The sequence below is a fragment of the Limanda limanda genome, chromosome 11, assembly GCF_963576545.1.
Source record: "Limanda limanda chromosome 11, fLimLim1.1, whole genome shotgun sequence".
NCBI lineage: Eukaryota > Metazoa > Chordata > Actinopteri > Pleuronectiformes > Pleuronectidae > Limanda > Limanda limanda.
The window spans coordinates 3214832-3242556 of NC_083646.1; the positions used below are offsets into that span (position 1 = coordinate 3214832).

Consider the following 27725-nt stretch of genomic DNA (forward strand, 5'->3'; position numbering starts at 1 on the left):
TCCCGGATTAGTTCACTGACGGAGATGCAGCTGAGCCTTTGCCAAATCAAGCCCGACTGCTGCGAAACCCACAGCATGCAGTGAGCCGGGCAGACAGCGGAGAGATGGAGGCGTTCATTGAAAGTTGTCCCTGGAAAAATATCGAGCGGGAGCAGAACCTGGAGACTCGGCTTTCCGCAAGAATCACAGAGCAGAGGGGCTTCACTTCAAAGCCGTCTTCGGACCTCTGCAGAACCCATTGTGCGAGCCTGCCAGGACGCTGCTGTGTTTACTGTATAGTGTATTTATAACGGCAGATCAAGAGGCTCCCGGGGCAAATTCCTCCCGGGGAATGTTGCCGTGGCTCCCGGGGGGGCAAACCGAGCAGCCACACACTCTGCCTGGAACCCGGAGGAATCACTATGCTAACCACAGGGCTCCGCTTCAGCTCACAACACCTGGATATAACCGGCTGCGAGCCCGAGAGATAACCTGGTGTCCCATCAACAGGTACGGTCCCGGAACAGAGAGAGGCTTCTGTGATTTGTACGGTGTGGTGGGAGCGGCTGGTGGTCCCACCGAGCGATGCCGTTTGTGTTTTGGCTCGGGAACTAATAACACGGTGCTGCTCGTGGACATGTGAAACGCTGAGTCAGCAGAGTCGGGCCGGTTCAGCAGAGAGAGACAGTGTCCAGCTGCCGTAGCTTTTGCCACGGCGGAGAATTAAACAGTGTTCTGGAGCCGTGTGTGTAACAGCAAACACTGATAGGCTGTGTTGAACCGGTCTGCTGAGTAAACACTGAGATAAGAGCTGAGATTGAGAAGTCAAACAGCAGATTGAGTTGGGAGTTGTTCCACCCACAAGGCAAAGACTCACACATTTCTTCCTCTTGAATCAGTGTTCAGGAACCAGTCGAGCACAGAGTCACGATGTATGGCCAGTTTTGAGAAATTAAAATTGAATTTATAGCTTCAGTGGTGGTGTGAACATTTAGTGTTATCATTTACAGATGATTAAAACAACAGAATGTATTAATTTCAAGCATTAAAACAAACCAAGAGTTATTTAAGTTCTTGTTTTACATATGTTTTAATTTCTTTCATAAAATGAACTCAAAACCAGAGACATCTCAATATTATGACACTGATATTAAGACAACAAAAACTAATCATTAATCTTTTAAACAAAATGCAGAAAACTTGCTGATTCCAGCTTCTAAAACGTGATTATTTGATGCAATTCTCTTTTGTATATGATAGTAAACTGAATTATTCAGGTTTTGGACTGAATCAAGATCAAATCTGGTAATATATTGTAATATATTGACCAGGAGTGGTCAGCTGGACCAGTCTGGGATTACAGTCACATATTGACACTACCTCCCTAAGACCAGACCTGATTCTCTGGTCCAACATCCTACACGTGGTCTACTTTGTAGAATCGACGGGACCCTGGGACGATGAAGTTGATGAAGCGAATGAGAGGAACAGGCTGCGGTATACGGACGTGGCATTTGAAGAAGAACAACATGGCTGGACAGCAACAGTCTGCCCCTGTGGAGGTGGTCTGCAAGGGTCTCACTGCGACATCCACCATCAGGTTTCTCAGATCCAATGTCTCTGGATCAGGAGGAAAGATCCCAACACGGGCCCTAAGATGATAGGGACATGAACCCAGATCTGCATGTAAGGATTCATATTTAGTTACTGCCTTAATATGGATGTCAGACATAGTATCTAGTATAAATATCCAGTTTCCGTCCCTTCCTGCATCTTTAATGAGGAAACGATGCTCCTGCCTGAGTGGAGGTGGAGTTTACCTGCTGTTCTCAGGGAACCTGGTGGCCGTCTCCCCCCCCCCCCCTCTCTGGTGTGATCAACAACAAGACTTGTACACACGTGCAGCTGCCCAGTCGGACTTGTGTGTTTTTGCACGTGTCCACACACCTCCGGCTGCTGAATGAGCCGCGTGTTGGAGCGCTGTCGACCATGTGACCCTACGAGCTCGCCTGGAGGATGAAACACACCGGGCCTGTAGTCGGCAGCATGTGCACCGTATGTAACCAATTAGGTGTCCAGGGCAGAGCAGCCCCCAGAAGAACCAACCTGTGTGTGCAAGTGTGTGTGTTAGAATGTTGTGTAGTAGTGTTGAGCCATACAACATTAGCCCTGTTGAGATGCATAAATGATACACATTATATATATCAAAAAACTGAGGCTACCTCATTTATATCTTAGATTTATTGTAGACGACACTGAGGAAAAGCAAGACGGCACAAACTTCTTGATCCGTTGGTCTCGACAGCACAACATGTTTTGGGTACAAGCAGCTCTGCATCAGCACACACGTATTGATTGGAATGTCAGTGTGAACATTGGACTGTGTACATCTCTGGCTCAGAGGTGCAGAAGGGCAATTTCCTGGAGTCGATCCACAGACGCACATATCTGACTCTTCAGTCCCTGTCGGGTATCTGCCGATACTGAACACTGATCCGATACCAGTGAGGAATTCATAAGCTGTTTGTCTCCCTGTGTGGAGACTGGTTCATTCTTTTATGTCTCAGGCTTGACATAAATATTTATCACTTTGTAAAACAAAAATGTAATAGAAATAAATGCATGTGCTTAATTTACTGAATAATAAATAATCAGCTTCAACAATCAAGAAATTTGAGAACCTTCTGGGTTATTTTATAGATCAGACCTGATACCCAATCAGCTATAAGCAGAATATTAATGACTATTGATGATCATTTTGTTATTGAAGAACTGTTTCCTGGTCGCAGCTTCTCAAAAGTAAGATTTTTGCTTTTGTCTGATTTAATTTTTTTACTCTTTGCACCTTGGACTGTGGAATTAGATTTTCCAAAAAGACACGTCTCATAGTGTCTGGTCCCGTTGAGCATGTGTCCCACAACCTCGCCCCCCCCAATCTCCACCAACCCCCACGTTGCCTCATGTGTTGTCTATTGTCTTAATTAGTTGGTTCACAGCCGTGAAATTGTCAATCATTATTTTCACGAGGTGACGCCTGTAAATTGCTCGTCTTGTCAAACCAGCAGTTTCATTTTATGTTCACCTCTAAATTCTGTTGGTGATCTATAAATATTTTTTTATTCATTTATTTGTCTTTATGTACTGATTAATGTGACAGAGCTGTTAAATACTAACAATTTACTGCCTCACTAAAATGTGAAATAGTTAATCGATGAAGTTTCCATTTAATCTCTGTGAATTATGCCAACTGCCTCGATTCCCTCTTCTAAGTGATGTTCTGTAAACAGATCTATTAAAATGATTTCCTCGCCCCCCCCCCAGGTCCCTGGATGCCCCGCGGCGCTCTGTCCTCCGCCGCCCGGTGCGTTCCAATGGCCGGGAGTTGACCCCGCCCACCAGGATGACGCTGCGCGAGCAGCTGAGGCAGAAGATCTCGGCGGCGTTCTACCGCCACGGGCTGCTGTGCGCCTCCTACCCAGTCCCCATCATCCTCTTCACCTCGGCCAGCATCCTCACCTGCTGGTAGGTCACCTGTCTACAAACATACAAATCTAAAGGGGGGGGTTGGTAAAAAATGATTATACATTTTAGACACAATCAAATGTCCAGATCGTACAGGATGGTGACTTTGGATTTCGGACGGATTTGTCAGAAAGATGCTTGTTCAACTCAGTGGTCATTTTGCAGGACTTGGATTGTCGTGATTTAAAGGAAAACTTCACCTGACAAAACAGGTTATGTCATATCCTTCATATTTTTATTCTAATATTTTGCAGATGCGTCAGATATCTTCGGACATACTTTTCAGATTGTTGTCTTCTGAGCAACATTTGTCTTTTTAAAGCCAAACCACCTCCCTGCAAGTGAAGAGGATCCACATCTTGAATTTAAATCCCTCTATTAGTAACTTTCAACCATTGATTAAAATATATTTTACAGAAAAAAACGATGCATTTATATTTACATCTTAGGTAAAAAGTAAATTTTTCTTAAAGTCAGATCAGAATCCTGATTAGCAGCATTAGTCCCCAAAGTCTAACTCGCCCCTCATCCTGAACTACAGCTCTACTTCTGCTTTCTAGGACCGGCCTGTATTTAAACTACAAACTGGTTTAGACTCTTGTTTGAACTGACCATCTGCGCACACATAGTAACTCCCCCCCCCCCGCTGACACAACGCCACAAGCCCTCACTTAACAAACACACACACACACACACACATCTACTCTTACTGAACCACCGGTCAAGAGAAAGAACGCAGGTCAGAGAGTTTCCCTGGTTTTCATCAGTGAAGACATTGTTAAAACAATCGCAGCGATCTGAAAACACACAAACATACATGCACCTGCTGCTGCGTGCCGGCCTTCAGGCACCTTACAGCAGGGGGGTGGGGGTGTGTGGGGGGGAAGTGGTCCGAACACACGGACCACTGGCCGCCACCCGGGGCGAAGTGAAAGAAAAGAGCTGGACGACGGGGATGTTTAAGGCCGGACTAGAGAGCGAAGGGCTGTGAGAAAATGGCCCTGTGAGAATGGGAGGCCTGTCTCTCCATCTGCTTGTCAGGGGGGGGGGGCCGGCTCCACACAAAAGAGGCCTTTGTGGAGGTACAGTGACCTTGGAGAGAGGGAGAGGCAGGGGGTGGGTGGGTGGGGAGAGGAGGGGAGGGGGGAGAAAACAGAGCGAGAGAGAGAGAGAGAGAGAGAAGTTCCTGGGAGTTAACTGAAAAGCAAGTTTTCACAAAGGGAGATAAGTGAGATTCACAAAATGACAACACAACGTCTACGTGCTTGATAACGTGTTGGATCAATAACAGTGACTCGGCAAGAAGTTAATCAGCTACTAATTTATTTTTTTAAACGTTTTCAAGAAACATAGAAAAATAGTTTCTATAATAAATACAAGGATTTGATCTCTATCTTCAGAAATAATATTGAAACAAATCAATTTCCTTATCTAAATTACTCCACCGTTGTTCATCAGCTGGAAGCTTCTGTGGTTGCACATTGGAAAAGTGGGAAACGGCGTTTACAACATGTTGATGTGCTCGTACAGACTCGTGCAGTTAACAGTGTCAGAGTGAAAGCCAGGCTATTGTGTGTAACTACAATTTACAGATGTCCCCTAAACGCCTCACAAGCAGTTAATCAGTAGAAGCTACAAATTACAGAGCCGCCCCAAATGGAGCCTGTTAATGGGAAGTGCTGCATAATAATGTCATTATTCTTAAATGTATTATGAATTCATGACAAGACAGCTCCCCAAAAAGTGTGTTGATTGCTCCTTGGTGATTGGCTGCACTATGAGTCATAAACCCCGCCTCCTCCATGTTAGCAGATGGGACATGGACGTCAAAGTACACGTACAATCTTTCAAAGATGGTTTCTGTGGGGATGGGGTTTAATGACGCTTCTAACATGTAAAAATGAAAAAGGAAAACAAATATCTCCGGGGGAAGAAAGCGCTGAACTCTGTGTTTGTTGCTGTTGTGAACGCGTGTGTGTGCAGAAAACCTCCCGCTGGGTTGTGCGTGTGTGTGACGCAGCCGACAACCTTGTCGCTGCTCTAATTGAACGGGTCAATGTGGCGCCAGTTTAGATCGGATCATTCCCGAGGTCCTGTTAAAGGATTTGATCAGGCTTTCGACAATTAATGGAAGGCAATGCAATAAGGACAGTTGCGTAAACCTGCGAGTGTGTGTGTTTGTGTGTGTGTGTGTGTGTGTGTGTGATGTAATCCTCTGGTTTCAAAGTGGGTCTTAAGTGGCGACACCACAGTGTTTGCTTGCAGCTGCAACTCAAGTAAAAGCTGTTTCTTAAGAATGGTTTGCTTCAAACTCTGAGCCAGTTCCAAGTCAGCGGCCGTGTGGCACAGTCTGCGTGGTCGCTGCCTCGGGACCACCTGACCGACTCCTTTCATATGAATGAGCAGGCTTTGTGAGTGTTTTATTCACGCGGGGCTCAGGTCCGTGTGAACACAGCTGTAGATTCACACAGGGAACTGGTTGAGTGCACTCCGGCTGGGACTTGTCCGGACGACAACCCTGAGGCCGGCTTTCCTTCAGGTGCTCTGTTCCTTCCTGTCAGTCTGACATGTGCAAGGAGTACGCAGAGAAAGGAACAGAAGCATGTACAAAATGAACTTGCTACCAACACACACACATGCGCACACACACACACACACACCTAAAGGGTGACTTACTGAGTCGTTTCTTGGGAAATTGACTTGTTTTGTACAGATCCAACCTATTACAGGAAAAAGGGGAGTGGGTTTTTCCAGGTAGCTCTGAAATTAGACACACACACATGGACACACACACGACTGAAGCACAACCCCTCTAACTGAAGCTCTCTGTTTTTAAAAACAACTTAAGTTTACAGCTTCAGATTTCTTAATACTTATATTTAGTTCTTTATTTCATGATGACGTTTTGGCTGCTTGACACTCTGAGGAGAACGAGTCTTTACCTGCACTTGTTTAGGCTAGAACATTACTGCACTGATGTTAATTGTCGTATGAAGGTTAAGTCATTCTCATACTTGTGTTTTATTTACCCTGTGACCCCCCCCCCCCCCCCCCCACCCCCTCTCTGTCTCTTAGCTATCCGTTATTGAGGCTTCCCCTGCCTGGGACGGGTCCTGTGGAGTTCACCACGGGGGTCCGAGACTACAGCGTCCCTTCCCATGAGCCTCAGGGAGACCTCGGGGAGCGACCCGACTGGGTACGAGAAGAGAAAACACACACACACACAGATATCTATACATCTCAGTATGTTCAGTGTCAAACCATCATCTCCTTACTCCTTTAAATGTATTAATGCATTAACTAATCTCATACCTGGATCTGACAAAATGCTGCATTTTGAGAAAAGCAAACTCGTTCTCAGTTGCACAAAGTCTCAACACAAAGATGGAGGCTGATACACAATGACAGCAGATGGCAAACACAAAGGAGCGACTCATCTCATTGTCATCAGTAGTGTTAAGTTACTGCCTCCGAGGCAGCGGGACAGGAAGCGTCACAGAACACTTTCACTGACATTACTTCTGGTGTGGGATCAGTAAACTGACCCTTTACCTGTTGATGTGGCTGCTTCAGTGGATTCAATGTGCTTGTGCGTCCGTGTGCTGCAGTACCGCGGTCCGCCGGTCGCCTACATCCAGCAGGTGCTGGTGAAGGCAGCGGTGTCGCCGTGGGACAGCAGCCTGGTGCCGGTGGACGTGTTCCGGTCGCCCCTGGGTCGAGTCTTCACCCTGCTGGAGGAGATCCGGAACCACGTCCACACCGACAGGTAAACACACTGGGAGATGACCAGTGGAGGAAGTACTGAGCACAGCAATATGACAAGGGAAAATATCACAAGTCCTGCATTCAAATCATCCCTACTTAATTAAGTTAATAAGTTTTATTAGCTAAATTCAATACAAATATTCACAGTACATCTGCAAATGCAAAGTGGCACCAATCAGAATCTTATGTTTTATTTATTTCAGATATTAATTGAGTATTATGTGTTAAAATTATGTTTCATTCATGAAATCCAGAGCTGCAAACTATCACGTCATGGAAATATACCTTAAGTATTTGAAATAAAAATTGTACTTTAAAACAAAGTAAATTTAAGTAAATCTAATAAATTACTTTCCACCACAAATCAGATATGTAAAATTTTGCATCATGAACGAGAGACATGCCAAAAATTACATTATTAATGTGCTGATTATTAAAATACCAAACAATAAGTGAGTAAACATGAGTATTAGAATTTCTCTAAGCTAAAGGTGACTTCCTCAAAATCATTACTGAAACAATAATTAAAACAGTTCTGACTTAATTTGACTATTGATTAATTACCAGTAGTCGTAGTAAAGACAAACTCAACACTTAGACCTCATCTCTCCTCTCTTAAATACTACAACTTTCAACATACATCGGTGTCTGTCCCCATCACGAAGCAGTTTAAAAACAGAAAAACATCCACGACCTTGAGTTATGAAGAAAAACAGAACGTGACTGTTAGTGAGGATCGATCTGTTGTGAGCGACGAGCTCCTGGACTTTGTGCACGTGCCGTGTTGCTCTGTTTGACAGCTGCACGTTACCAGTGATAGGAGAGCTGATTGTAGACACACACTGTTGTTATGCTGGAAAACTGAGAGAGTAGAGAACCTAATGAAGGTCGTTCAATTATAAAACAACTCTACAAGACTTATGCCATTATCTAATTAACATTTAATCAGCCGTAGGGATTGATGATTAATAGATTAAAGAGGTGTCCTGCTCAGATAATAACTTGAGGAGCTAAGTGTCTTCTCCCTGTCTCTCCTCCTTCAGCTCTGGGGTTCGCAGTCTGGAGGCGTTGTGTCTCCAGGTGACCGACCTGTTTCCAGGGTTACGGCGGATGCAGTCGGTGCTTCCCGAGCACGGCTGCCTGCTCGTCTCCCCCGGCAACTACTGGCAGAACCAGCGGGAGCTGTTCGACTCGGACCCCGACCTCCTCAAGACCATCCAGAAGCACGAACCCAAGGGCCTGCACACCTCGGCCACACTGAGAGGTAGGTAGGGGGGGGAGGAGCAGGTAGGCAGACAGGCAGACAGGTAGACAGGCAGACAGACAAACAGGCAGACAGGCAGATTATTCCTTGGATAAGATTTTTTTTTCATTTCCTTAAATGCGCCTAAAGGCTCAAGTTCATGTGAATTTATGGCCTGTCAGATGCTCCTGTGTGCTGCTGACAGACTCACGCTTTGAGCCACAACTTGCTCTTAACGTGTTAAATATGGAACATATATCAGAATGATGAATCTATTCGAACCCCTGACACATTGCTGAGAAATGTCATCCGTGGGAAGATGTTATCGGACAAAGAATTTGTTGATATCAAACTCGTTTCTCAAGGTTCAAAGACCACAACCTTCAACTTTTACTTTCCCAGAATTCATGATGTGGCACCATTTCTTTAATTTCTTGACCCTGTGCTACGTCCAGTTTATTTAGCTTCCTGTCTTTTGCCATAAGATTTCCAAACCAATCCAGACTGAATGTATTTTATCTTCTAGTAGAGGCAGAAAGGGACAAATGCAGTCTTCTGAATTGTCAGTGATAATGTCTCCTGTAAGATAATGGTCGATATGGTTTGTTTGGTCCTTTATTGTCTTGACTGCTTTGTTGGAAGCAGTTTATCATTCAACCGGAGTAATTGTTGGAAGGTAGTGAGTGGTGAGATTAGCTGTATCAGCAAACTAAGAGGGTTTTATTCTGACGGAGAACAAACCCTTTTCATTCCTTGGGAATTTATTGAATTCTCTTAAAACGTTACCCACTGACACAGTGAACCACATCACCCCCGAGCCAGCCCAGCGTTCCGCCTCAGACTCCAGCTCAAGTGATTTAGAGGTGGCCAGATTATTGTGGAGCCGGAGTCGGGGACGGCTTGGCTGCCAGATGCAGTCGCACTGATACTCTTGTTCACACTGAGCTGATGTAGGGTCAGCCACACTGGCATGGGAAAGCTGCAGAGGAATATCCCAGCAGCCCCGGCGAGGGAGGAAGAACCCAAACTGCACCAGGGTACCCGCCTACCAGAGGTGTAAAAAGTACTGAAATATTGTACTCAAGTAAAAGTACCTTTTACTTTGATGAAATTTTACTTAAGTACAAGTAAAAGTACCCATCTAAAAATCTACTCAAGTAAAAGTAAAAAGTAGTTTATTTAAAATGTACTTTAAGTAAAAGTTACTTAGTTACTTCCAACAACTTGATGGGGGCCGCTCCTATACAGTGCAAATAAGGACAAGGGGTCATAAATCCAATCCAAAAACAGTTATTTTTAATTAAAGGAGAATCTTTACAAATATAAGTGCAATGAAACATTAAACATGTCAAACATTAAACATTTAACATGTCAACACAACATTTAAGAACTTTTGGAAGGACATGTCAAGACACGAACCACATGACAGCTAAAATAAAAAGTTAAAATGCTGCTGTCCCACTGTATATTTAAACTTTAAAGAAAACTTTATCCATCACTACCCCTTGCCTTAAACTGTACTTCATATGCATCATCTACTAAAATAAATGTTTTTTTTATTTTTGTTTTATTATTGCTAATTTTCCCTGTTTATTTATTCATACCCTGCAAACAAAAGGCACAACAAAATGTTTTTTTTTTACTCCGTAACGGATGTAATTTCCATTGTAGCGAAGTACAAAACTTTAGTCAAAATCTACTTAAGTAAAATTACCCATTTCAAAAACTACTCAAAAAATTACAAAGTACACAAAAAAACGACTCAATTACAGTAACGTGAGTAAATGTAATTCGTTACTTTACACCTCTGCCGGCTACCCAGTATGAATTATATGAGATTAAAAAGGGGCAGTTCGCCTGTGATCGTATACATCGCAGTTAATTTATTATTCTTGCACAAGCTGCTCTCCTGTTTAACATGTTGTCTAACATCAGAATCTGACAACAGCAGCTCAGTGTGATATCAGCACCGAGATCTCAGAGCTTTCTCAAATATCAGTGGTCAGCTGGTCAGTGGAGGACATAACTCATCCAAGGCCCAACAATCCCCTTTAATTCAATCAACAAATTACACAAACTCATTATTGTTCTTTTTACACTGATGTGCTGCAATGTGTGAGTCTTGAGAATTGTTTATTGTGTGTGTTTGTTACAGATCTGCTGTTCGGGGTCCCTGGGAAGTACACGGGAGTCAGTCATTACAGCAGGAAGAGGGTGGTGACCTACACCATCACCGTGGTGCTGTCCAGCTACGATGCAAGGTGAGGAACGTGGGCAAATAAATAATAATGTTTAATGTTTGAAATAAAAAATCAAGTTTCAATAGAATTTTGAGAGAAAGAATGAAAATGTCAGCATTAGCCTTTAATTCTTTACTTTTTTTTACATTTAACTCTGCTGTGACAAATGCGTTTGGTTGTAATTACGTTTCTTTCCGGGTCGTTCCCAGAGTTCATCTGTGTCACATGAAGGATAAATGAATCAAGCTCTTTTAAAACACCTCTAAATGGTGGTTTGTTCTTCTCTAGATGTTGCATGCTGCGTTCATTACGACTGTGATGTGTCCTAAATACAATCTGTGTATTTATAGACACCGTAGATTTCAAGACATTTGGCTTTTTTAGCCTCTTCACTCTGAGTTTTAGATGTTTTTATAAAAGTGCTGGTTTGTTTCACTTCACTTTCTGTTCCAGTTGAGCAAAGGCTGTTATTTATTTTTGACAGGCAGAAATTTAAGGTAATTTGGTTTGAACCTCTCGTGTAAACAATCCAGTGGCCTGAGACACAGACTGGTAATCCACTCCATCTTCCCACAGTGCTTTCTTACAGTCATGTATACAAATAGGGAATCAGTGGGCCGCCTCTGTCCTTGCTGCTGTAGATGTTGATCGTGATCTCTGTGTGCCTTCAGGTTCCTGGGCAGCATGCGGGCGCGTCTGAAGCTGCTCCACCCGTCGGCCAACTGCAGCCTGAGAGACGACCACATGGTGCACGTCCACTTCAAGGAGGAGATCGGCATCGCGGAGCTCATCCCACTCGTCACCACATACATCATCCTGTTCGCCTACATCTACTTCTCCACACGTTAGTCCACCTCCTCTCTCTCTCTATCTCTATCTTCTTTCACAACTCACCTTCGTGCCTTGGTCACACAACCCACATTGCTTAATCTACGGAAAGGTGCCAAAGATCCAGGCTTATGCCGATTGCACCTTTTAATGTCCACGTGTGTTTGTGTGCCAAGGCTGTTCCTGTCTGGTGCAGGGATAATCCTCACACAGGAACATTGCACACCGCTGCAGGAAGGCACGCCGCTAACACCTCCGATACTTGCCAGAACAAACATTAGTTCAGGCAACAAGCACACACAAATACACAAATTATTATTCACCCTCAAGCTGATTAGTTAATTCACGTTTGGCACATTGTTAAAGACATTTGTACCTCGAACGGGTATTTGCAAAAGTACAGAAAGATTGCATGTAACTGCAGTTTTTTATCTAGTTCAAAAGTTGAATAGTTCTTATGTCTTGGTGGTATGTAATCTTATAGCTTCCTGCTCCTAACACTTCTCTTTGCTTCCCTGCAGGTAAGATTGACATGGTGAAGTCCAAGTGGGGCCTGGCTCTGGCTGCTGTGGTCACTGTGCTCAGCTCGCTGCTGATGTCAGTGGGACTGTGCACGCTGTTTGGACTGACACCCACGCTGAATGGAGGGTAAGAATCCCCAGTGTGCAAACTATCACTATACCTCCCTGTGGTTCAAAGCCTGAATCTCTCCAATACAACACAGACGACACAAACACAATTGTAACTGCTGTTGAGGAGATCAGAGAAAGAGAAAGAGAAAGAGATTCTTGCTTTAAAGTTGTTACTCACCATGTTAGAGCATGAACCAGAAAATACATCAGCATGGAAAGAATTGATTCAAGAGGTGCTTATTGATGTACATGATGATATCAGTATTTCATTTTTATCTATCTGAACTACTAGATGAATTACCATGAAACTGATCCTGGATGTTTTTTTTACTTTCTCTGCAGCGTTTCCTATAAGATTAATATATACTACAGATTCGAAGTGAACGGTGCACAGATGAAAAAGTGAAATATTTGTTCTTTGGTGCGTGAGAACGAGATCTGCATTGATGCCTGTAGTGGAAATTTATCTTGAGATTTGAAATAATTAGTTTCTTTTATAGGAAATCACAAAGAAATGGTTAAATTCAGCTTTTGTGTCTCAGTTGGAGAGATATCTGCAGCTAATCTATTTTCACGATGAAAAGTGTCCTGTTAATATTTACTGGCCCAACAGGCCGTTCTTGTTTCATGGTTATCTCTTATCTGCTTCACAGAAAGACAAGGACAGATCCAACAAGATACACTCACAGTTACACACACACACCAGTTTATGGACTTCCCATTTGTTCTGCATGGATTCAAGGGGATTTCCCCTAATGTTTACAACGACTTGGCAAAAGGAGACGAGAATCGAGGGGCGTGGAATCGGATGGGGCTACACGAGGGGGCGGAGATAAAGTGATCCTGACGTTTAATGCTCGTCCAATCATTTGAGGATTATTAGAAAGCATGACAGCGTGGCGTGATAACGGCGCACCGCTGTCCAACCACTGGCCGAGGTCTACGCAGGCCGGCTGTGGGCCGTGCCTGTCCTTCGTGTGTTTGCCAAAAAAAAACAGACATCAAGGTCAACGGATACACGGGAACTTCTCATTCTGCCGACTCACGGTTTACTCCACTCAGATGTTAGTGTGTGTTTGTTGTGAGCCGTGTGCGAGCGAGTGCGTCTGATGTAATGTGCCGAGCTGCTCACTCGCCCGTGACCCAGTTCAACACTTAGTTTCGAGGCCTGAGCTTATCACTTCTCTCTAACTAATCTCTCTTCACTTTATCAGAGCGGACAGTCCCGGCAGCGAGTTGTTAGATACTGAGAAATAATTCTTTGCTTTGCATCTGGCTGCTGCTCAGACGGGGAAATGAAGCTTTGGTTCTTAACCGTCACTGTCACGATGACCAGTGAAAGACATGAGTCATGTGACCTTACTGTAAATGACCATGAGGATGAGCTCAGTTGACATTAGTCGCTCTCACTCATGGGAGTGAGAGCGACTCACAGGTTTCATCTGAAGTTGGGCTGGATATCGGCAGTGATGTTGTTAGTTGATTTTAAATTCACCAAATCCAGAATCATTTCATTTACTTGATCCTTAATGATTCGGTTACATCAGCTAAATTCCAATGTTCTTCTCAGAATTGAATACAGTTGATGAGATGTTAACTTTTACTGAGAGAAAAAGGCAAAAATCCTTTTCTGGAATTTAAGAATCAATATTGGCTCTTTCAAATTGCGATTAATTTAATTTTTTAAGCCCGACCTAAAAGCTGTTTGAAACAACATGTTTCTATCAGATTGTTCAAAAGCTTGTATTTCTTGATTTCTTTGGAGAAAAAAACTGCCTCAAATTGATAATCAAAATAATTTAGACCAATGTCCATTTTCAACATACATTTTTTAACTTTAAAACCTAAAGTAGAAAGATTTCTACCAAACTCTGCTGCTGTTCTTTCACTCTTTGCTTGTGGCTCATTGTTATGTTGATGATCCAGGATCTAAATCTTAATTCTCCTTTAAATTCATTGTCAGATTATCTGACGTTACTGGGAAAAGTCACGACAAAGGTTCAAAAAGCATTAATTATGTTAAAGGGGGTGATTTAATAATAAGTGAGATAATCTAGAGGATTCATTGGAGCAGACATTCTTGAGTCTCAATGCTTTTGTCCATTTTCAGTTTAGATGTTTGAGCTGTTTGTCTGTCTCCTCTCTGCAGGGAGATCTTCCCGTACCTGGTGGTGGTCATCGGCCTGGAGAACGTCTTGGTCCTCACCAAGTCCGTCGTGTCCACGCCGGTCGACCTCGAGGTCAAACTCCGCATCGCTCAGGGTGAGAACAGTTTGTGCTCAGCCTGCTTGCTTCATGTCCATTAGAACACGTGTCTATATCACTCGTTGCCAAAAAATGTGCTCCGCCAAGGTTATGTTTTTATTGCTGTTTGTCTGTGAGCAGGATTATGCAACAGCTGATAAACTGACAGGCCAAGAAAGAACCCGTTAACTTTTGGAAAATGCATGTTTAAGAGCATTTAGCTTTTTTTGTCCGACTGCATAAATCAAGACTTTTAAATGTTAACTTTCTTTCTGCAGGCCTTAGTAATGAGAGCTGGTCTATCATGAAGAACATGGCCACTGAACTGTGCATCATCCTCATTGGATACTTCACTCTTGTTCCAGCTATCCAGGTGAGAGGAACGTGTTTAATTCCATTCATCAAGAAATCAAAATAAATCACATGCTGTTAGAAGATAATCTATCTAATCTGTTTGTTGCTTATTTCACAAGAAAAAGCAAGTGTCACTTCTGTGTGAAGCTATTTAGTCGTCCAGCCACTTGTTTATCTCTGGGATAAATAACGTGTTTTTAATTTGACTTCTCTGGTGTCTTGTGTGTTTTCTCTTTCCAGGAGTTCTGTTTGTTTGCTGTTGTGGGTCTGGTGTCGGACTTCTTCCTGCAGATGTTCTTCTTCACCACAGTGCTGTCAATAGACATCCGGCGCATGGAGGTGAAAACACACACACACACACACCCACAACCTAAGAGTGTATACGTCTTATGTTGTCTGATGATAATAATCAAGTCACAGATATTAATCACAGTCATCTGTAACACCAAGCGTTGTGTAGATTCTCTTGTTTTGTCACCACAAAAATATCCTGTCTTGTGTATAGTCAGTTCATTTTTACTGGTGACACACACACGACTTGTCACTTTCTGATGTATGAAGGACTTAGTGGAGTTCAGGCAGCGGTGACAGGTCCACATACTTTCACCACATCGTTTCCAGATTAATGTTCACACGCATGTGCACAACTCATTTAAAACCTCTTACTGTATAGAGCTCATGTTTCTTTATCCTGACACGCACACACACTCACACACACACACACACAACCCGGAAACACACACATTCGCACACTGAAACCTTTCACTGGACTAAGCTCAGTAACCCGATAAATAAGCACTAGTACCATGAACCTATATATTTAAATACACAAAAACATACAATATAGATCCCTTTAAATCCTGTGGGAAATATGGGATTTAGGTAAAATATGTGATAAATACGGATGTAACTAATACGACTGTTTTCATTATTGATTGATCTGTTGATTTTTATTTTGAATATAGAAATATAAATGTGTGTTTTCTATAAACAAAGAAGTAAAACACTGGAAAGTAGAAACCACTCTGGACTGGAGATAAGAGTTAAAAACCCGTCTCTGTGGACAAATGTCTAAACCGTCCTTGATCTCTTCAGCTGGCCGACCTGAACCGCCGCCTGCCAGCAGAAGCCGGGCTCCCTCCTCCCAAACCCGGCCCACTGCGTCCACGTGAGGCCCCCCCCCCACCGCGACCCTCCCCCCACACCATCACCCTGCAGACCCCGACCTTGAGGACCCTGAGGCTCCCCAAGAGGCTGCGGGTGGTCTACTTCCTGGCCCGTACCCGCCTGGCTCAGCGTATCATCATGGTAAGAGGACCGGTTCAGATCAGATTAATATACAAGCTTTTTTATTATGATTTAATTCCTGTTTGTTTGATCACTGGAAACCTACGGACTCATTCTCAAGGCTTTCTAATGAAATTCACCAATTATTAACATTAATTTGCTTTATGTCCAGGTTGGCACGGTGATCTGGATCGGCATCCTGGTCTACACCGACCCAGCCGGGATCCGCACCTACCTGGCTGCCCAGGTGTCTGAGCAAAGCCCCCTGGGAGACGCCGGGGGGGCTGGCCTGCCTCCGCACCTGGGCGTGGCGCCCGTGTTCCGTGGTGGAGATCCCACCATCCCCCTCAGCATCCACCCGGCACCGGAGCCCACTCCCGTGCCCGAGAACCAATCGCAGGGCCACTACGGCTCGGCCAGGGCGGGGTCCGAGGGAGGAGCCCCCCCCGCGGTGCCTCAGATCACCTGGGGGTCGGAGGACGAGGAGGGATGGAGGAGACTTTCCTTCAGACACTGGCCGTCGCTCTTCAGCTACTACAACCTCACTTTGGCCAAGAGGTGAGAGGTTCAGGAGACATGTTTAGTGTCGGTTAATCTCAGTCAAGTGTCAAACAACAGTGACAACATGTTAACAGTAGGGACGGGAATCAGCAGGGACCTCCCGATACGATACTATCACGATACTTAGGTGGCGATACGATATGTATTGCGATTTCTGTGGGTATTGCGATTCGATATTACGATTTCCTGGGATTTCTTTTGGTTATTTTTTTTTTAAATACTGGACCATGGAAAAATGTTGAATGATTCCTTCAAATACAACACAGTCAAATTCACTTAGAGCTTTACAAGTTTTATTTCAAATATTAACATTAACTTAACGACTGCCGGGCAGCCAATAGAGAAAATAAATAAAAATGTTCCTTATTATTGTATAGCCCCTGTCAACTGCACACAAACTGACAGATTAAGAAATGTATGCCACTTAGGCGACTTTTAAACAATAAATAAAAGGTAAATTAAATAGAATGAATAAAAGTTTACTTAGAATATAAACTTTGAAATAAACAAAAAGTAGGCTATTGTTGTTTGCATGTAGGCGATGCAAAGCTAGTGCTTGGGTATGTTTAGATTCTTGTGCAAAAACAAGAGCTGGTCAACATGTTGCTCCCCCCATATATCCCCCCCAGGTTAAAACCAATAAATATGTTTTAAAAAAAGACTTTTCCCCCCATCCCTAGTTAACAGACAGTAGTTTATTAAAGATCCCTCTTTGTTTACTTTCAGGTACATCAGCATCCTGCCCGTCATTCCCGTCACCGTGCACCTGAGTCCCCAGGAAGCCATCGAGACGCGTCACCCTCAGGACACGAGACATCCGTCCCCACCCATCCCCAGAGTCTCTGCAGATCTACAGACTGACCTCACCCTCTACAAGTCAGCACACACACACACAAATACACACACACACACACACACCTTCCACTTGAATATACAAACTTGAAAGGTTTCTAATATCACCGTTTCCTCTGACCCACTTCAGAGCTTGTGTGCTTTGTGTTGTGAGGTGGGGAGGACGGACGTGTCATCAGTCATAGTGTTGCAACTAGGGCTGGGCAAGTTAACTAGTTAATTTCGAGTTAACTCATCACTTATTTAACTCAGACAATTATTTTATCTCGCATTAACTCAGGTTTGATTATTTATTGTTTTATTGTGAAAGTCAGGCCTTTATTTTGTGAAAGTCTGTTGCTGACTGCTGCGGAACCGGAAAAAAGAAAATAATTGGCGGATAAACAACCATGGATAAGGGTACGGAGCTTTTACATGGCCATTTTCATTTTAAAGTTCTTCCAGACGGCGGAGTCGACAGAACCAAAGTAATTTGTAGCCACTGCCAAGGTGAATTTTCTTATCACCGGAGAACTTCCAGTCTAAAATATCACCTGAATGCAAAACACACAGTTGATATCAGCAAATCACTCAACGAAACAGCGAGTGGAGCGAGGCTTCGGCAGACTACATTAGACGCAGGGAGGAGTATACATGTTTCATAACGAAGAGGATAACATTAATGCCCTGGCAGTGGCATTGAGCTTTAACTTTGTATTTGCTTTGATAACATTGTTAAGTTGAGATTTACACTGAATATTTTATTTAACTGCTACTGTATTAAATGCTGATGTTAAAAGTGTTTGCACAACAAATGTTATGGCACTTTCGTTCATATGGCAGAACATTGAAAATAAAATTGCGCTATACACTACTTTTTAATTCATTATTGGATTTTACGTATACAAATGCGATTAATCGTGATTAATCAGGGAAATCATGCGATTAATCGCGATTTAAACTTTTAATCGTTGCCCAGCCCTAGTTGCAACACATACTCAACACAACCAGAAGACAGTTTGAATAGCCCAGAAGAAGTTGCCTTTTACCTGTGGTTTCATAATACTGAGCAGAAAGGATCATTGATCACCTGTGTTTAAACATCTGTACAGTTTTATTACGGTTCTATAAACTCATGTTGTGAGGTTTTTAAAAGTGTCTTTAAAAAGCAATTAGCTCCTTTACCTCATCAAACAATTTAAAACTTCAATCACAATGAAACCAGGGTTTAAAATACTGATCAAACAATGAAATTAAAATGTATTTCGACAACTAATTGGTCTAAATGGGGCCAGATTTCGAAATCTTGAAAATTAATAAAAAAAACCTTCACACAGTCCAGATTGAAAACAGGCCACAGAACATAAAGGCGTCTTTCTGGGGCTTATTATATCTGGGAGTAATTAAACTGATCCCACATTGAAAGCTTCCTGCCCTCGTCCCTCAGCTGGAGCAGTAAAGTAGAGTCCAAGGTGATTTGAGGCCAAGGTCACGTGTTGCTGTCATATTTATAACCAGCGCAGATTGAAGATCAACACTGATTCTTCCTATTCTAAGAAATCACTGTTTTATGCTCTCGTGTTGAAATTCCACTCGGGAGAATTTAAACAAAGGATTTCCACTGCAGGAGCTTTTCCCAGGAACAAGGAACCTCTGAGGAAACTCTGTGTTTTTCTACAGTGCACAGGAAAAATGTTCTCTTTCTTCTAGATGAAAAGAATAAAAGACTGAAGGGCGCACACAGTGCAGTGTGTCAAGTGTCACTGGAGTGATTGTTACCTTACGTGAAACAGAAATAGAGACAAAAAGGGAGGAGGTGAGGGAAGGGAGGACATCTGTTATCGCTGCCTCTCGTATTATTGACTCTTGCAGACTGGACCAGCCTGGTGGACTGGTTTGGGTTCAGGATCCCAGTGATCTGTGGTGTAACAGCAACGGAGATGAAAGTGGTTTAAGTGATGAATTATGAGTAAAAACACACATAAGGCAACACAAGCTGTTACAACAACCTCCATGTAAACCTGGAGCAGAGGAGACATGTTTGCAAAGTGACAAAAGAAGCTTAAGAAGTTGAGTCAGTTGTTAATCGTTCACTCTTTATTCATCTGGAGGAGGTTTCACCTTCGATTGAGCTTCCACTGCTGCGTTGTGTAAGCCGGCGTCAGGTTGTCACCAAGTGGAAGGTGAAGTTGTGTGTTTCATCCTTGGACAGTTGATAGGAGGGTTATCAGCTGCAGTTGAGTCAGGGTCGTGACCTTCAAGCACCTGAGTTAATGGCTTGTTGAGATGACCCTGAAGCTGAGAGAAGGCCAGGGGGACAAAGGTCTCAACTGTAAGTGGCACGTGTTCCTAATCGAGTTCTGACAGAGACGTTGTTATCTCCCCAGGAGATCCTGTAAAATACACTCAGAAACAACAACAACAACAACAAAAAAAAAAATTAGGGTTTAACAAGAGACACAATGTGACGAATGTTCACAGGTTTCAGCCTCTGGTCTCGCTCCAGAGAGAACTGGGTGTTTATGAACTGGACTGACAGGTTCCATCAGCACGGTTTCCACACATTCCTTCACAAATGGTACAGTCCTGTGTGTGTGTGTGTGTGTGTGTCCAGTTTTTTGTTTAGTTATTTGTCTCTGGCGAACAGTGCTCATACAAATACTTCACTTTGAACACACACAGTTAATAGACTCATAGTGTTAAAGCTGCAGATATTCACAAGTATCAAGTAGCATCACGTAAATGGCCGTTTGGAATGAATGAGTTTTACATTGACGAGCTGGTGTGAAGAGTCTCAGTGAGTCGTGAAGAGAGTGAAATCATCCTGAAAATGTTGTTTCACATCTGAATGTAGAGATCGTGGAGACTGAGTGGAGCCTGATATTTAACTTATTATTATTATATTACCATAATTATTGTTAAATTTATCTAAATGTGGCGATGGACTGAAAATCTGTGGCACAAGTTTGAGGCTGTTTGCACTGGGGAGGAAACACAATGTATATAATGGGATTCTTCTTCTTCTTGTATCCAGGGTGGCGTTCCTGGGCCTGGCGGCTGGTGTCCTGCTGGTTCTCCTCCTCTTCTGTCTCTACCGTGTTCTCTGCCCACGTAACTACGGTCAGAACGGCGTGACCCACGGACGCCGGCGCCGAGGCGACCTGCCCTGTGATGACTACGGCTACTCGCCCCCCGTCAGCGAGATCTCACCTCTTCTGCTGAGGGGCCACAGCATGGTGAGAACTCACAGACACGTAGATTAGAGAGGTGGGAGATGGTTTGTTCACAATTATAACCAGATAGTCGAGAGGATACTTTAAGAAGTTTCAGAGCTTTTTCACCAGAGGAGTTTCAACAAAAACTAGCAGGGGGACAGATTTCAAAATGAATGAAAACCCTGGAACAAGTGTATCAAATTAAAAATGTGGAATATGGCCAAAATGGCCAATAAATGCAAATTAGCAGGCTTCCTGTTGTGTTTTTCCAATTGCAACTAAATACTTTTTTGTTTGTCTGGTCATGATACACCTGTGTATCGATTTTTGTGAAGACCGGTCCATGTGAACACCTTCCGGGGGTCTCGGGGGGGCACTGTTGAGCCATTTTGCGACACCCATTGAAAATTCCTTCAGAATACGTAAATTTTCACCACTTTCTAACTTTCTGCAAATTTAGGTAAGAATTTGAGCATGGTAAAGCCCTCAAAAAGCCAATTCATTTGCCTGAATAATAATAATAATCCTTACAATTTCAATAGGGCCTCACCTGACACCTTTGATGTCAGTGCTCGGGCCCTAACTATTAGACGAGAATAAAGTGTCATCCGCACATTTAAAGTTAGTTAGTAAAGTTTGAGGCTCCTGTCACAGCCCAATAAACCAAACAACTACTATCTCCTACTTTCTGTGCTGCAGGACATCGAGTGTCTGGCGAGTGACGGGATGCTGCTGGCGAGCTGCTGCCTGGCCGGACAGATCCGTGTGTGGGACGCTCAGACCGGAGACTGTCTGACCGTCATCCCAAACCACGGGTGAGGGCGCCACGAGAAACACGTTTTTACAACCATGATGAATTATGTCGGTAGATATTTCTCTGCTGAAATGTCTCATGTGGACTATAGTGGATCAGGTCTTGATGCTGGATCGTGATCTTGCTGCTGACCAGAGACTAGGATGCAGCAGGACTACTGGACATATAGTATTGAAGTTATCCTTCAACATGTTTACTCTCATCGATGCTGCTAAAAAACTTTAATCCTGATGATGTTTTCCTTTACACAACTGTTGCACTTGTGTCTGTCCTGGGAGACGGATCCTCACATGTGTCTCTGAGGTTTCTACGTATCTTCACCTGTTAAAAGGTTTTTAGTAGTTTGTCCTGACTCTTGTTGAGGGTGAAGGTCAGAGGATGTCTCACCATGTTAAAGCCCTATGAGACAAACTGTGATTTGTGAATATGGGCTATACAAATAAAACTTGATTGATTGATTGATTGATTGATTGATTGATTGATTGATTGATTGATTGATTGACTGACTCTTCCCAGCCTCAGTCCCCAGCTCTTCCTCTTGGTTCCTGAGTCTTCCTCGGTCCGGTTGGGACATGTCGTCCCTTCATCAGGTTCTGATTACCACTAACTGAGATCTCTGTCCCGGTTCCAGGCTGAGGCGCAGCAGCAGCAGTGGCTGCTGGGAGCAGCGGGGGGACGGCTGGGACAGCATGGGGGGGGCGGCCGAGCTGGAGGGTCTCGGCTCCGACGGCTGCGACCGCTGTAACCCGGGCGACGGCCTCTCGGAGGACGAGGCGTACCCGCTGAGACGCCGCTCCGCCCCCGTCCGGCCGACGCTGTTCAACGACCAGCCCGACCTCACGCCGCTCATCGACACCAACTTCACCTGCCTGCCGCCCTCCCACCTCGCCATGCCCCCCCGGGCCGGCTTCGACTTCGGGGGTCTGGTGGAGCGCGCCTACATGGAGCACGAGCCCCCCTCGCCCTCCGGTCACCCCTCCCCTTCCTCCACCTCCTCCTCCTCGCCGCCCTCGGCAGCTCAGCTCCAGAGACGGCCGAGCCTCGGGGACGCAGCCGGCGTCTTCACGCAGGAACGAGGCTCCGCCCCCGGGACGCAGGCGGCGGCCGACTGGGAGAGTTCGGTCTGGGCTCTGGAGCTGAGAGGGAACCTGATCGCTGCTGGGAGGAGCAGCGGGAAACTGGAGGTGGGTCATGTGATACCTTCTTCTTCTTCTTCTTCTTCTTCTTCTTCTTCTTCTTCTTCTTCTTCTTCTTCTTCTTCTTCTTCTTCTTCTTCTTATTCTTATTCTTCTTCTTCTTCTTCTTCCACTTCTTCCACTTCTTCCACTTCTTCTTCTTCCTCTAAACTCCAGTAGACATCATATAAGAAACCCAGTTATATCCATACTGTATTTCAAGTCAGAGATCCTGATGTAAGACACAATCACTAGCTGCACTATGTGACCACACTCTGTGATTGTTGCTCCCCCTATAGAGTTATCATGTTACCCTTTGCTCACGTGCATAATGTATTTTCATATTGTATATTTGAAACAAACCTTATAGCTTTAATGTAACGTCATGTGCAATATGAATCCTGCAGTAAGAATGCACTTTGTGAATTATAAATAAACCAAATCTGTGTCGTGTCTTCTTCTTCTTCTTCTTCTTCTTCTTCTATGACTGCTATGACGACTTAATTTCCCTTCGGGGATGAATAAAGTACTCTATCTATCTATCTATCTATCTATCTATCTATCTATCTATATAGTTTCAACAAAAACTAGCAGGGGGACGGATTTCAAAATGAATGAAAACCCCTGGAACAAGTGTATCAAATTAAAAATGTGGAATATGGCCAAAATGGCCAATAAATGCAAAATAGCAGGCTTCCTGTTCTATCTATCTTCTATCTATCTATCTATCTATCTATCTATCTATCTATCTATCTATCTATCTATCTATCTATCTATCTATCTATCTATCTATCTATCTATCTATCTATCTATCTATCTATCTATCTATCTATCTATCTATCTATCTATCTATCTATCTATCTATCTATCTATCTATCTATCTATCTATCTATCTATCTATCTATCTATCTATCTATCTATCTATCTATCTATCTATCTATCTATCTATCTATCTATCTATCTATCTATCTATCTATCTATCTATCTATCTATCTATCTATCTATCTATCTATCTATCTATCTATCTATCTATCTATCTATCTATCTATCTATCTATCTATCTATCTATCTATCTATCTATCTATCTATCTATCTATCTATCTATCTATCTATCTATCTATCTATCTATCTATCTTTCTTCTTCGTCTTCTTTCACTCACAATAAAAAAATAACTATAATGAATACAGTCATGATATGATAATTAAATGATTTAAACCTTGGTTGCAGCTGTGGGACGCAGTGGAGGGTTCGTTACGCTGCAATAATGAAGACGGAGTATCGGGGATCACAGCTCTCGCCTTCCTCAACAACAGGTAGCTCACACACACACACGCAGACACACACACACACACACACACACACACACACACACACACACACACACACACACACACACACACACACACACACACACACACACACACACACACACAGGGCTTCTTCTTCAGGGCTGAACTGTACTTCTGTGGGATGGGCACGAATATTCCAGTGGAACATCTGTTCTTTATTTGATTCAGGTGTTATTACACCTCCTCTGCCCAGAGGCGTTAAGTTTAATGCTGTTTCACTGCTGCACATTAAATTTCCACATGGAATTTATCTTGATACATAAAAACATATGCCAGTTATGACTACCTGGACACAAGCTGATCCTCACTTTACACATTGATTCTGAGACTCTGTGTTTCTTCCTCCTCAGGATCGTGGCGGCTCGACTCAACGGGTCTCTGGACTTCTTCACGGTCGAGATGAACAAACCTCTGGGTCTGCTGCAGTACCGAGGTGAGACTCCACAGCCTCACTTCCTGATGAGTGGTGATTAGGGTTGCAAAATTCCGGGAATATTCAAAGTTGGAAACTTTCCATGGGAATATACGGGAATTAACGGGAATAAACTGGAAATGTTGTGGGTAATTTATACTAACTGTATTTACCTTGTCATATACAGACATAAATATAAACATTTTGTTTTGTCATAGGCTGATTTGAGCCCTGAGGAAACTTTGGGCACTTGACTATATGCTTCTGCATCGTTGTGTCATTCTTAACATAGGTCTTTGCACAGTATTTGCAGATGTACACAGCCTTTCCTTCTACATTGGATGGGGTGAAATGTCTCCACACATGAGAGAGTGCACGTGGCATTGTTCTGTAGAATAAGATGAGAAAAAAGTTTGTAAAAAAACACTAATGCAATGCCAGAGATATAAATAGTTAGCCAAACAATTGGAATCGTCTGTAAACATATTTTACAATTGATGGATAAATGAATGGAAATAGTCTAGATGAACAGATGAACAATCCTCAATCAGCATGCTAATATATTTTCCCAGTAATATCATGGAAACTTACCTGACTAGTCCTGCACTCTACAGCAGGCCTCAATAGCCCTGCTGTAGAGTGAAGCATGCTGGGAGTTATCTGTGCATGTGATGGAAGAATGACCAGTGGAGGGTTGAAACTCAACGTTCCATACATCTTTAAAATAGAGTTTTGATTGATGTTTTTATTGCTCAGCGTTTAATTTGCGAATTTTACCGGAAATTTACCGGAAACTTTCTGCCCCTTTGTAACCCTAGTAGTGATGCTTTACTGCCTGGAGTTGTTTTTATATATCTATGCTTCTCTGTAAATTCTGTGAGATTTCCTGATGATTTATTGAAGTTACCCACGTGTCTCCCTCCTGCAGGTGGACCCGGCCGAGGCAGCATTCCTCCGTCTCCTTGTTACAGCAGCGACGACGCCATCAGCGTGCAGCTCACACGCTCCATACAGTGCGCTCACCACAAGCCAATCACGGTGCTGCGAGCGGCGGCCGGGCGGGTCGTCACCGGGAGCCAGGACCACACAGTCCGGGTAACAGAGCCGCTTGTACCCAGAGGAAAATAAATAACAACCGGATCAGAGCACAAACCTTTAACTTTACTGCTGTGATCGTACTGATGTATAGAGTTAATATGCCACATATGAGAAACTGATTCATCATAAAGCTGTGAACAGAATTCAGTCGTATTGAATCCTCCTAAATGTGTGTGTGTGATGATTTGTCAGGTTTATCGTCTGGAGGACTCGTGCTGTCTCTTCACGCTGCAGGGTCACTCAGGAGGAATCACCGCCATCTACATAGACCAGGTCAGTGCTACTGTACACAACACACACACACACACACACACACACACACACACACACACACACACACACACACACACATGCAACACTACATCCAAGATCAAACACACATTCTCTAAACGCACTCACACACTCACAAAAACATGTGGAAGCTTTGCATTGATGATAATATTGTTGATTTGGATATGTCAATATTTTAAATGCAAACTCAAGACCTTCCTTTTTATCTGGGCTTTAAACTGAATTATATTTATTTCATTTAATTATCTATTTGTACATCTAAGACTGTTTTATCTTTGAATTACATTTTATTTAATCAATCATCTTAATCTTAATTAATTAATTAATTAATCTTAATCAAAAACCTTTAATTTTTTCCCTTTTATTTAGTCGACTCCTCTATTGAAACATTTTATTTTTAAATCGTCTTTTTTGTGTTTAATTGTTAAGATGAAAAGTGCTAAATGAATAGAAAATTTATGAATATTAAAAGACTGGATGTGGCACAGTTCACGTTGCTCAGAATAAATCTTCCGACATTTTGACACAAACCTAAAACATAAAAACGCCCAGAAATACGATTAAACTAGTAAATATCTGAAAGTAACCCTGAGCGTCTTCCTCTCTCTCAGACGATGGTTCTGGCGAGCGGCGGGCAGGACGGCGCCATCTGCCTGTGGGACGTGCTGACAGGCAGCCGGGTCAGCCATGTTTACGGTCACCGTGGCGACGTCACCTCTCTGGTCTGCACCACCACCTGTGTCATCAGCTCAGGACTCGATGACCTCATCTGCATCTGGGACCGAAGCACCGGGATCAAGCTCTACTCCATACAGCAGGTCGGAGTTTACCAGAGGAATAAATCCACTTCTAATAATCGTATATTCCTCTACGACCTAACGTCTCTCTGCCCTCAACAGGAAGTGGGCTGCGGCGCCAGCCTGGGCGTGATCTCCGAGTCGCTGCTGGTCACGGGGGGGCAGGGCTGCGTCTCCTTCTGGGACCTGAGCTTCGGCGACCTGCTGCAGACGGTCTACCTGGGCCAGAGCAGCGACGGCCAGGGCGTCCGGCAGCTGCTCGTCCTCGACAACGCCGCCATCGTCTGCGACTTCGGCAGCGAGCTCAGCCTGGTGTACGTGCCCTCGGTGCTGGAGAAGCTGGACTGAGGGGTGGGGGGGGTGGGGGGGGAGGGGTGATGGTACCCGGATGAGACTTGAATCGTCCGAGCGGTTTCTATCTGCGTACGAGGTTCTGTAACTTTTTTTTTTTATCGGCGTGGGATGTTTTTAACGCGTGGATGTAACGAGGAACTGTGCGACCTGCTGCGTCCAATCAGAGGAGACCCCCCCCCCCCGACACAGACGTGTGGACATGTCCTCGGGGGGGTCTCGGTCAAGAAGAAGAAGAAGAAGAAGAAGAAGAAGAAGAAGAAGAAGCAGCAGCTGGATGTTTGGCGCCTGACGAGGATCCGGCAGTCACCGGTTTGTGCTTTTTGTTTGCTCGCGTGCGTTTTTTTCGTGGCGCTGCCCTCTATGCTGCTGAAAGGGGCGGAGCTTCACAGCGACCCGCCCAGAGAGGAGGAGGAGGAGGAAACCCTCTCTCTTTATTTTTTAAATATTCCCGCTGCCTCGACCGCTCGAGTGCAGCCGGCGTGAGCTCAGCAGGTTTACAGCCTGTGGTGATGACCTGAGCAGATATACGTGTGTGTGTGTGTGTGTGTGTGTGTCTGTGAGTGTGTGTGTGTGTGCGTGTGTGTGTCTGTGTGTGTGTGTGTGATTGTGTGTGTAGTGGAGATGGATGAATGAATGAGTCGAATCTCTTTTTATGGCAAAACACTGCTGAGAACAAAACCATGTTGTGAGTGGAGACGTGATGATCACTGTACAGAGGAAACCTCCAGAGGAG

At 43.9% G+C, this 27725-nt stretch overlaps 1 protein-coding gene across 1 annotated transcript; it reads left to right on the forward strand.

The window, feature by feature from the left end:
• scap (SREBF chaperone) lies at positions 1–26986 on the forward strand. Its single transcript, XM_061080976.1, has 23 exons — positions 1–489; positions 3301–3501; positions 6577–6697; positions 7110–7267; positions 8310–8530; positions 10665–10770; positions 11421–11593; positions 12099–12225; positions 14359–14471; positions 14732–14826; positions 15048–15146; positions 15903–16115; positions 16267–16652; positions 17382–17531; positions 20521–20722; positions 21401–21516; positions 22147–22699; positions 23919–24004; positions 24391–24473; positions 25381–25547; positions 25743–25823; positions 26453–26659; positions 26741–26986. Exons 1-23 carry the CDS (start codon positions 332–334, stop codon positions 26984–26986), a joined length of 4062 nt encoding a protein of 1353 aa, XP_060936959.1. The 5' UTR covers positions 1–331.
• The last annotated feature ends 739 nt before the right edge of the window (positions 26987–27725 follow it).

Coding starts and splice junctions, on each gene's coding strand:
- scap (XM_061080976.1), top strand. CDS start 332: ATGTTGCCGTGGCTCCCGGGGGGGCAAACCGAGCAGCCACACACTCTG. Junction 16,653..17,381: donor AACCTCACTTTGGCCAAGAG/GTGAGAGGTTCA, acceptor GTTTACTTTCAG/GTACATCAGCATCCTGCCCG. Junction 17,532..20,520: donor ACTGACCTCACCCTCTACAA/GTCAGCACACAC, acceptor TCTTGTATCCAG/GGTGGCGTTCCTGGGCCTGG.